The sequence below is a fragment of the Canis lupus genome, chromosome 12 (genome assembly GCF_011100685.1).
Source record: "Canis lupus familiaris isolate Mischka breed German Shepherd chromosome 12, alternate assembly UU_Cfam_GSD_1.0, whole genome shotgun sequence".
NCBI classification, from domain to species: domain Eukaryota; kingdom Metazoa; phylum Chordata; class Mammalia; order Carnivora; family Canidae; genus Canis; species Canis lupus.
The window spans coordinates 14991904-15003936 of record NC_049233.1 but is presented as its reverse complement, the minus strand read 5'-3'; the positions used below and the strand labels follow the sequence as shown (position 1 = coordinate 15003936).

At 37.4% G+C, this 12033-nt stretch overlaps 1 protein-coding gene across 6 annotated transcripts in view; it reads left to right on the top strand.

Moving 5' to 3' along the window:
* The window catches only part of CYP39A1 (cytochrome P450 family 39 subfamily A member 1), an 89828-nt gene that overhangs the window by 15306 nt on the left and 62489 nt on the right, over positions 1-12033 (top strand). For 3 of the 6 annotated variants that reach the window (XM_038554244.1, XM_038554242.1, XM_038554245.1), the window contains 5 exons: positions 735-909; positions 1158-1292; positions 2236-2385; positions 3326-3419; positions 11116-11223. In XM_038554244.1, coding sequence (XP_038410172.1) covers positions 735-909; positions 1158-1292; positions 2236-2385; positions 3326-3419; positions 11116-11223 — 662 coding nt within the window. The remainder of the gene's footprint in view (positions 1-734; positions 910-1157; positions 1293-2235; positions 2386-3325; positions 3420-11115; positions 11224-12033) is intronic. The other 3 variants (XM_038554243.1, XM_038554246.1, XM_038554247.1) reach the window with 2 other exon arrangements.

The window sequence follows — 12033 nt, the reverse complement described above, 5'->3', positions numbered from 1 at the left end:
ATGACCTGAGCTGAAGACAGACCTTAACTGACTGAGCCACCAGATGGCACAAGAATAATGACTATAAAGACTTACACTCTTACTAGCTGAACTCAAGTGGGAGTGTATATCATGGAAGGAACATGAACACTAACACAAAGGAGGTAGTGGAACCAGAGCTACTCATGGGGTAGAAGGAGAAATAGAAGTTAGTAGGAGAAATGTGTGGCTTCTAGTTGCAGGTGTGTGGGAATGGGGTGAGGTTGGTCAAGGAAAGAGTGTTTTGAGCAGATAGAACATGTCGTAAAAATGCTGGGAGATATAAATATAAATATTGGAAATACCACACTGTATCTGAGATACAAATTTGGGGGGAGAAGGGCCTGGAAATGTCACTGGAGAACTGGAAAGATGGGAGAAGGCCTTTTAAACTTTGTTAAGGCTAGGAAGCCAATGAAATCTTTTAAACATAGAAAGAAAAATCTCTAGGTTTGCATTTCCCAGAAACCCTCTTAATCACCCATTTGTAGATCACCCCTTAGAGTGAATTTCCCTACAGACTTCTGCTGTCTCATAGGATAGGCTGAATCTTTGCCTACTCTTCTTTGCAGGAGGTGATTATATAAGTGTTGGGAGGATTCTGGGAGGACTTTGGCTCTAATCCCTAATGACCAAGTAATAGTAGATAGAGATAGATGGACAGTTTGCTTCAGGGAGTTGTTGCTTCTTTTGAAAATAGTTTTCTCTGTTTATAGCATCAATTCCAAAGAATACTTTTTTAGCACTGCATGAAAAACTTTATATCATGATGAAAGGGAAAATAGGGACTTTCAACCTGTATCAATTCACTGGACAACTGACTGAAGAATTACATGAGCAACTGGAGAATTTAGGCACTCATGGGACAATGGAGCTGAACCACTTAGTAAGGTAAATAGATGCATTAGTATTATTTGATCTTATTGTTTTTTTGTTTTGGGGGGGGTTGGAATAAAAAGGAATTAAAGCCCACACATTTAACTTTAAAGCTTATATGGTGGATTAATGAAGTCTATCTAACTAGGCAATTAAAAGATTTTATTAACCTTTTAAATTTTAATTAACAGACAACTTTTCTTTAGCACTCAAATTTGAAGGTGAACCAATAAGCCAATACAATTATTTCTATCCATTTACAGTAATTTCTCCTCAGCCATTCTATGGCATGTAGAACATAACCTATCCAGAGGGGATTTTGGGAGACAGATGAGTCAGGATAAGGCAGAGGAGGGACTCAGGCGGCCTCATTCATGTTCTGGAGCTTTCTGGCAATGGTAAGGTGCTGGGCATAGGAACCCTGAGAAAAATTCTTCGCATGCATAGGAAGATTTGGTAAATTGAAATTACCAATTAGGTACTTTTCCATCTTAGTGGGATACTGGGATGCTGAAGGCAGGATTCAATAGATAGACTCATAAAAAAAGAACAACATTCAATATTTTGTTAGGGGCCCAGGAAGAGAAAGAGGAAAAAACAAACAAACAAACAAACAAAAACCAGCAATCAACCAAACTTTTGGCATGCCCAGTATCTACAACAAAACCAAGCAAATTCTTGGATATCTTTGAAACTTTGAGGGAAGGAGATCCTGAAAAATTTCAAATGAGGAAGGGATGGTAAATAAAAATGAAACAAGCAGTACTTAGTGTTACTAATCTAGGTCATACTAACAGTCTTTGATATTCTTTAATTTATGTATGTCACAGTAATCATTTTACTCACTTATGGCAAAACTCAATGATGATAGGAACTATAGTATCTATAACTTAACAGATACTGCTTAGTATCTAGCAGTACTAGCTTAAATCTGTAGGATCCCGTGAGAGCTTAGGAAATTTGGTAACTATATTGCCCTGACTCTTTGGCTCTCTTTTGAGACTAAGTCTGTATCTTAGCAAATGCTATTATTTGCTAAATAATAAGTACTTGAAATTATATTGAATCAATTTGTTTCTGCTCATCATCTCATATTTGCCAGTATCTACCAGTGCTTGTTTAGAAAGCATTTTAAAATCTTCCGATAAATAAACCACAATTTCAGTTACCCCTAAGTTATCTTGACCACAGTAAGCAAATATTAAAACCTTTCAAGAGTGACTCTTTCCCAGAAGAATCTACCTCTAATATATAGCTATTAAATAATACCTTTTTTTGTATCCTTTGCCTTTCTCCTTCAGTCATTGGGTCTGACTTTCTATTTGTTTTTTATCTTTGTAGGAATCTCCTTTATCCAGTTACAATGAATATGCTCTTTAAAAAAGGTTTGTTTCCCAGAAATGAGGGAAAAATCAGGGAGTTCTATCAGCATTTTCAAGCTTACGATGAAGGTTTTGAGTACGGGTCCCAGATGCCAGAATGTCTCCTAAGGTAGAGAGCTCTTCCCTATAATTAATTCACTGACCAAGCTCCTCCCAGCAATTCATACACATCTTGTATTCCCCTGTCCTAAGTAGAACAGCATCCACATGGAAGAGATAGACGCTCCTTCTTAATGACCAGTTTGTTTTGGGGGTGTGTGTGACTTGATGGAGGAACCAAAGAAGAAAGATGTATTACTTCTTTTTTCCCTTTCTTATTTTGAGGAGCAAAAATGAGATAGAGAAGATATGAGAATGAAACAATTTCTTTTGGGGGCTTTTATCCCATTTACTCCTTAATATTACCACATTCATTGCTGTAGTTTGGAACCCTGCTAAACCATCAAGTCTGAACAGTCTTAAGAGTCAAACATTGTGGTCCTTGTTTTCTCTAGGGCAAAAGGAGGTGTGGTCAAATGTATTTTTCAGAATTGGCTCAGTGGTTCCAATGCAAAATAACACATGATTTTTAAATGTCTTAGCAGTTGCTCTGCAGTAGTGACTGGTCAGAAAATATTAAAAAGATCATAGCTAGTTTGCTTTACCTGGCTTAAGCCAGCACGGGGTCTCTGTGCTAATTTTCATCCTCCAGCAACAGATAAATAGCCAGAGTAAAGGTAGAACAAACAGGTCCTGGGATCTGTTTTGTTTGTTTGTTTGTTTTTGCTTTTTATTCAATGCCAATCGCAGAAGAATTCAAACATTTATTTGCAAAGACAAACAAACAAAACAAAAAAAACCCCACTAAGATGTGGCTGCCTTGCTCCCTCGATTTTCCTTGTGGACTAATAAGTCTGAAGGTAGACCTTGCATGAAATTCTAGAAAAACTGAAGAAGAAATTTGGAGAAATAATTATAATTCCATATTCTCCCCTTTAATGTCATGACCTGTTTCTCCTGAAGTGCTTTCAAATCCATTTATGCACATATTTTTTTTTTTTCTCACCTAGAAACTGGTCAAAATCCAAAAAGTGGCTTTTAGCACTTTTTGAGAAAAACATTCCAGATATAAAAACATACAAATCTGCAAAAGATAATTCCATGGTAAGTATACCTTAGCTTTTTTGCTAAAATATATGGGATGAAAACAGTAATAAGTTATGATCAATTTTTTTTTTGCTAAAAATCATGAGATTATTTAGGTAACATTTTTGTGTCAAGTACTGTGTTAGATGTTTGCATACATTATTCTATTAAACAGCCTCCCAAAAATGAAGTAGGTATTGATGGTCTTCCACATAAGGAAAAACTAAGACTCTAGACAACAACATATAACAAGGTGTTGAAGTTTTTATTGATTTAAATATTATACAGGTTTGTCAACAGTGACAGGTGGGAGTTATGGCTCATTAGACAAGGATAACAGAGTTCTGCAAAATAGACTTTGTTCTTGATGCTATTACCACTAATTATTTCTGTCTCCAAATAAAAGGAGATAGTAAGGTATAATTTAAAAAGCAATACATTGGAAGCCACTGTCCCAAGTGTCCTAGCTCTGGTTCTTCAGGTGTGGTTCCTAGACCAATGGTACCAGCATTGCCTGGGGACCACTCAATTGGAAACTCTGGGGTAGAGCCTACCAATCTGTGGTTTCTTTTATTTTTTTTTTTTAAGATTTTATTTATTTATTCATGAGAGACATAGAGAGAGAGGCAGAGACATAGGCACAGGGAAAAGCAGGCTCCATGCAGGGAACCTGATGCAGTACTTAATCCCAGGACCCCGGGATTATGACCTGAGCCAAAGGCACAGGCACCCAGGCACCCCAAATTTGTGGTTTCATAGGCCTTCCAGGAGGTTCTGATCCTTGTATAATGCAAAATTCTCGACCCTGCCTGCTCATCAGGATCTCTAGGAGTTTTTGAAAACTACCTGATGCTCCAGACCTCCCTGCATTAGAGGCTGGGATTCACTTGGTCTGAACACAGGCTCAAATCCAGTCACCAGTCACATGACCTTGGGCATGGCACCTTGCCTCTTCACTCAGGTTCTACACCTACCTCATAGAATGTGAGATTAAATGAGTTAATATTTGTGAAGCAGTTAGAGAGTAGTGAGGACTACCTAACAGTTTATACCATGTGGTTATCATTAAAAATAAGACCTTTTATTATTTATACATAGTATCAAACATTTTTCTTGGCTTACTTTACATTATTATAGCAAAAGTTTTCATGAGCAACTCTAACACTGGAGAGGAAGATAACTTTAGGACAAAAGGGATGTGTGAATGGTTAGGTATCTCCCTAACTAAAGGGAATAGAAAGATATTCTGGAATGCCCTTCATTGATAAATGTTTCATCTAAAGGTTCTATTTTATAAACAGACCCAGATGAACACATTTTCACTTGCATAATTTTTCAGGATTAGGGGTAAAGATGAGTATAAAAGCTGATCCCAGCTAGATCTGTAATCTATGGGCCTAGCAAACAGGGTTTTTAATGTCCCAGCTAAAACCTTCCACTGACAGTACTTCTAGAGTAGCATTTCTTTTTCCTACTGTGAAAAAATGAGTCATTTTTGATCATATGTACTCTAACTCTATATTTGAGTAAAGACAGATTTTGGAGTTTGCTGAAGCTAATCCAATGCTTAAGACTTTGGGGTAGAACTCAGTTTGATCATTCATGAGCAGTTTTCACTTTCTTGTGTATCACTTCTGTTTCTTCCAGCAGTGTTCACACTGAGCTTGTGTTTTGTACCCATTTTTTTTTAAATGCGTTCTAAGAAGAAAATAAAAGATTCTGTTGTCTTCTACTGTGTAAGTAGATTTCAATGGCCTAGTTAAGCAGAAGACTGGAAGAAGTTTTTGTTTTTTGGAAATATTACACATTTTATCAAATTATAAACATTAAGTGTGATAATTTCTCCCTCATTATTCTATATATGTATTAAGCTAGTATTTTCATTTAAAATTAGGATTTCGGGATCCCTGGGTAGCACAGCAGTTTAACGCCTGCCTTTGGCCCGGGGCGTGATCCTGGAGTCCTGGGACCGAGTCCCACGTCGGGCTCCCTGCATGGAGCCTGCTTCTCCCTCTGCCTGTGTCTCTGCCTCTCTCTCTCTCTCTGTGTCTCTCATGAATAAATAAATAAAATCTTTAAAATTAATAATAATAATAATAAAATTAAGATTTCATCTACAGAATAGCATATCCAAAGGGTGAAATCCATGTATAGGATTTTCCATGAGATATAAATTTTGTGTTGTACCAATTTACGTTGTATGATAAAAACTAGCCATAAATAAAATTTATACTTAAATAATTTATAATTTTGCTAATCCATTGTTACAAAAACAATAAGACATCACTAATGTTTATGGAGAGCTTACTCTGTGCTAGGCCTAGTATTACACATTTCACAAATTCATGACTCATTTACTTTTCACAACAACTCTAATACCCGGAAAACTGGAGCTTATTAAAACCAGAAAGCTGAGGATTAGAGTGGTTAATCACTTTTAAAACATTACATGCCTTTGTAAGTAACTCTCATCATGTATTTTCTCTGATAGTGATCCAGTTTATTTATTTTTTAAAGATTATATTTATTTATTCATGAGAGACACAGAGAGAGGCAGAGACATAGACAGAGGGAGAAGCAGGCTCCCTGCAAGGAGCCCAATGTAGGAATCGATCCCAGGGCCCAAGGATTACACACTGAGGTGAAGGCAGACGCTCAACCACTGAGCCACCCAGGTGCCCCGATAATGATTTAATAGTTAATTCTTATAATATCTGAAGCAAAACTCCTTCGTGATGGTACAATACAGTTCTCTTAATCCCTAATCCAGGAGAGTTGTGGACTGTATCTCTCATGGGGCAGGATAGTACAGGAGCTAAGAGTGTGGGCTCTGGAGCCAGGGCCAGGCTCACAGGGTTTGAATCCCAGCTCAACCACAGAAAAGCTACCTGTCCCTGGCAAAGTTCCCTAACTTAATTGTGCTTCAGTTTCCTCAAATGTAAAATGGTGAAGGTGATAATAGTATCTACTTCTTCAAATTGTGGTGAGGAATAAATGGTTAAATACTTGTAAAGCACTTAAAATAGTATTTACCTTAGCAAGCAAATACTAGACATTAGCTACCATTATTTTTATCACCTAACCCAAGTTATTTAAGATTCAACATACATGAGTAACTTAATGAAAATGTTACAGTGTCTGAATTTCTTCCCCATGATGGGGAATGACTATTGACAAAAGCATGACTGGAAAACCTCCCAGTGAAAAGAAAGCTTTCATGGAATTTGTGTGATGACCTGAGGAAAATCCTAGGTAGCTTTGGATGGGGCTCTGATCTTGATTGGTGCCATTCTAGTCAAATACCTGTTCTCTGCATATTGTGGTATTTATACTCTATCCTGGTGTGGCAGTGCTTTCTCCGCGGTATATAGGCTAAGAATCTTCATGGCAAATGAGGGAAGGGTTTTCTCTGGAATGTTCCAGATATCTTTGTTTCTATATTGCTTGCATTTTCCTAAACCCAGGGGTTTATTTACAAAATTTGTCCAAATGATTATATGTACTGAGTTTTGTGTTAAGCACTTTATAGGTGATAACTGATTTAATTCTCACAACAATCCTATGAGGTAGGTACTATGTTATAACTATTTTATAGATGACAAAATGGAGACACAGAGCTTAAAGTAACTGGTCCAAAGTTGCCCGGGCCTTGAACAACTAAGCCAGGTTCTGGTTCCACACATAAGGATCTTGGAAGTTGCCACTCCATCCTAACAACAAGTAGAAAGCTGAACAGGCCAACATTAGAATTATCAGACTAGGACTTTAAAACGACTGTGATTAATATGCCAAGGGCTCTAATGCATAAAGTGGACAGCATGCCAGAACAGGTGGACAGTATAACCAGAGAGATGGAAATCCTAAGAATGAACCAAAATCAAATCCTATATATAATAAACACTGTAACAGAAATGAAGGATGCCTTTGATGGGCTTATTTGTAGACTGGTACAGCTGAGAAAAGAATCTCTAGAGGATATATCAGTTGAATCCCCCAAAAACTGAACAGCAAAGTGAACAAAGACTTAGAAAAATAGGATAGACTATCCAAAGACTGTGGAACTGTGGGACAACTACAAAAGGTATAGCATACATACAGTGGGGAGGGGATACTAGAAGAAGAAGAAGAAAGGGAGGAAGGAACAGAAGAACTATTTGAAACAATAATGACAGAATTTTCTTCCAATTGATGTCAGACACCAAACCATAGATCCAGGAAGCTCAGAGAACACCAAGCATGTAAATTCCAAAAACTACACCTTAGCATATCATTTTTAAATTACAAAAAAAAACAAACAAAAAGAAAAAAAAGATTTAAAAAATCCTAAAGAAGCCAGAAGGAAAAACACCATACCTATAGAGGAACAAAGATAAGAATTATACCTGACTTCTCCTTAGAAACCATGCAAAGCAAAAATACAGTAGAGTGAAATACTAAAAGAATAGTGAGTAAGAAAAACCCCACCAATCTGGAATTCTGTACCCTGTGAAATTATCCTTTAAAAGTGAAGGAGAGGGGGTCCCTGGGTGCCTCAGCAGTTGACCACCTGCCTTTGGCTCAGGGTTGTGATCCTGGAGTCCCAGGATCAAATCCTACATTGGGCTTCCTGCATGGAGCCTGCTTCTCCCTCTGCCTGTGTCTCTGCCTCTCACTTTCTCTCTGTCTCTCATGAATAAATAAATAAATAAAATATATTTTTTTAAAAAAAAAGCTAAGGAGAATTAAAGGCTTTCACAGACAAAAAATGAAGGAGTTTGTTGTCAGTAGACCTTCCATACAAGAAATATTAAAGAGAGTTCTTCAGAGAGAAGAAAAATAATATAGGTCAGAAACTCAGAGCTATAAAGAAAGGAAGAGCATCAAAGAAATAAGTAAAGGGGAAATAAAAATTTGTTTTCCTTAATTGATCTAACAGGTGACAATTTGTTCAAATTATAATAGCAACAATGTATTCAGATAAAAATATGTGTGTGTGTGTGTGTGTATATATATATATGTGTACATCCACACTTGTGTATGCTTATATATAAATGAAATGATTATGTATGGTTATCTGGATGTCTGTATCCTTTGTCATTCTATGATAAGCTGGTAATCCTGTAAATAAAATGTTTCTCTGACTTCTGTGAGTCCCTTCAGCAAATTAATTGAACCTGAGGAAGGGGTCATGACAAACTGATTTATTTATTTATTTATTTATTTATTTATTTATTTATTTATTTATTTATTATTTATGATAGTCACACACACACACAGAGAGAGAGAGAGAGAGGCAGAGACATAGGCAGAGGGAGAAGCAGGCTCCATGCACCAGGAGCCCGACATGGGATTTGATCCCGGGTCTCCAGGATCGCGCCCTGGGCCAAAGGCAGGCGCCAAACCGCTGCGCCACCCAGGGATCCCGACAAACTGATTTATATAGCCAGTCAGTCAGAAATACTGATAACAGCGTAGACTTGCAGCTGGCATCTGAATTCCAGGGAGGAGGTTGTTGGAACTTCCGATCTGTGGCCAGTTGGTCTGAAGTACAGGTGAGTCACCTGAGCTGTGACTGGTGTCTGAAGGGCAGGTGGGAGGTTGGAGTAAGAGTATAGTCTTGTAGGACTAAACCCTTAACCTGTAGAACCTCATGTTATTTCTGGTTAGATAGAGTCAGAATTGTACTAAACTGAGTTGAATTTTAGTTTACTCAGATAGTGTCCTGAGTATTGCTTATTGTTGTTTGGAATTCGCCCCCCCACACACACACACACATATACACACACAGTAGAAATTGGTACCAGAACCCCATAGCAAGGGTGTCCTCTTTACCACTCCTTTTCTTTCTTTCTTTCTTTCTTTTTTTTTTTTTTTTAAGATTTTATTTATTCATTCATGAGACACAGAGGCAGAGACATAGGCAGGGGGAGAAGCAGGCTCCCCGTAGGGAGCCTGATGCAGGACTCAGTCCCAGGATCCTGGGATCACGACCTGAGCCAAAGGCAGACCCTCAACCACTGACCCACCCAGATGCCCCCTTTACAACTCCTTTTCAACATAGTACTGAAAGTCCTATGTAATAAATCAAGAAAGGAAATAAAAGTTACACAGATTGGAAAGGAAGACTTAAAACTTGTTCTTCACAGGTGTTATGATCATATATGTAGAAAATCCAAGAAAATCAACAAAAAACTACTGGAACTAACAAGCTATTATAGCAGAGTTGCAGGATACAAGTTAATATTTGGAAGTTTATTGCTTTCCCATGTACCAACAATGAAAGAGTGGAGTGTGAAATTAGAAAAACAATACCATTTACATTAGTATCCCCCCAAATGAAATACTTAGGTGTAAACTTGACAAAAGGTATATAAGATCTGTATGTGGAATGCTACAAAACTCTAATGAACAAAACCAAAGAACTAAGTAGATAGATATTTTATGTTCATGGATAGTAAAATACAAAAGTATAAAACTACTAGAATATAACATAGGAGAAAACCTAGTTGACCTTGGGTATGGTCATACCTATTGAGATATAACATCAAAAACACAATCCATGAGAGAAAATGGAAAATATATGAAAAGATGCTCTACATCATATGTCATCAGGAAAATGCAAATGAAAACAACACTGAGATACCACTACACTTATTCTGGCCAGGATCTGGAACACTGACACCACCAAATGCTGGTGAGGACGTGGAGCAACAAGACCTCTCACTCAGTGTTGATGGGAATCCAGAATGGTTCAGACACTTTGATGGTTTCTTACAAAGCAAAGCATAATCTCAACCATAAAATCTAGTAATTGTGCCCCTTGCTATTTGCCCAAATGATTTGAAAATTTATGTCCACACAAAAACCTACATATGGATGTTTATAATAGCTTTATTCATAATTGCCAAACTTGGAAGCCACCAAAGATATCCTTCATTAGGTAAATAGGTAAACTATACATCTAGGGAATGGGATATTATTATTCAGCACTAAGAAGAAATGAGCTATCAAACCATGAGAAGACATTAAGGGACCATAAATAAGTGAAAGGTGCCAATCTAAGAAGGCTACATAATATATGATTTCAACTATATGACATTCTGGAAAATGCAAGATGTGGAGAAAAGAAAAAGATCAGTGATTTTGGGGGAAGGAGGGAGGAGATATATTGGCAGAGCATAGAGGATTTTTAGGGCAGTGAAAATAATTTGCATGACATCATAATAGTGGATATATATCATCATGCATTTGTCCAAAACTATAGAGTTTAAATGCCAAGAATGAACTATGGTAAGGTAAACTATGGAATTTAGGTAATTATGATGTGTCTGTGTCCTTGATCCATGCTATAAAAAAAAATACCATCTTGGTGAATGATATTGATAGAGAAGGCTCTATGCATGTGTGGGGGTAAGGGTTATATGGGAAGTCTTTGTACCTTCCTCTCAATTTTATTTTAAACTCAAAATTGCTCTAAAAAATAGTCTTTAAGAAAAAAGAAAAAAACTAAGCTAGGATTTGAACCAATGCAGTAAAGCAGTTGTGCTAGAGAGTCCCAACTCCTAATTACTATGCAACAGTAAGTATATAAATCCCTTAGCATACCTCAAGCTGCAAATGTAGGAATGGCAGAAATAATATATTTGAGATTAAGGAAAACTGCATGGTCTTTGTTTATTAATATCAGTCTTTGTCACATAGGTGTGGTTTGATGATATGTATTTCTTTTAAACAGACACTGATGCAGACTATGCTGGATATTGTAGAGATGGAAAGAAAGGAAGAAAAGAGCCCCAATTATGGGCTCTTACTACTTTGGGCTTCTCTGTCAAATGCTGTCCCTGTAAGTATAAGTCAAGGAATGGTTACATTTCTGTCTACTTCAATTTCAATTTTTTCCTTCATTTTTCTTTCCTTTTTTTTCCCAATCTTTTCAATTCTCTATTATGGGAAAGAAAAAGGCTACAGTGGATTTGGTTGTGAGATAGAAAAACAAAACTGACTGCAGAGTGAAATCTAATAATACCACAGAGGAGGCAAAGCCGAGATGTTAAGTAAATTCTGCCCTCTGCAAGGCAGCTTATAGCAGGCTAAGGGTAAAGCTTGCTTTCTGGGGTCAGTTGTGACAACACCTGCCTATGGAGCACTTTCTTTGTCAGGCAACAAACATGCTTAGTGTTGGTGCTGCAAAGATGAGGAAGTCTTGACTCTAACATTTTATTGGAGAGAGAGTAGGAAAATGGATAGTCTGAGATGGAATGGGGCTTGAATCAAGATACCCTGCACCAGAGCTATAGAACCTCATGGAGATCTTTAAACCCTCAGCCTCCATTTCCTTATGGGTAACAAAGGGATAATACAACTCCTGATATGGTTCTAGGACCTGAGTATTTAATGAATGGCCACCCTCCTTTCTCTACAAGGTGGTTGTGAGGATTCAGTGAGATAAACCCAGCTGGTACCCAGCGTATAGTAGTTCTTTGTCCCCCGCCTCCACCCATTCTCCTTCTGTGCACCATTCCTGTTTGTGTTACTTGGCATCTTGGTCCTGTAGGTTCCCCATGAATAGAGATGGTGACATTGGAATTCACAATACTAAGGAGAGCAGAGACTTTTTAACAGTTTCTTTTTAAAGCTGTTATGAACTAGATTA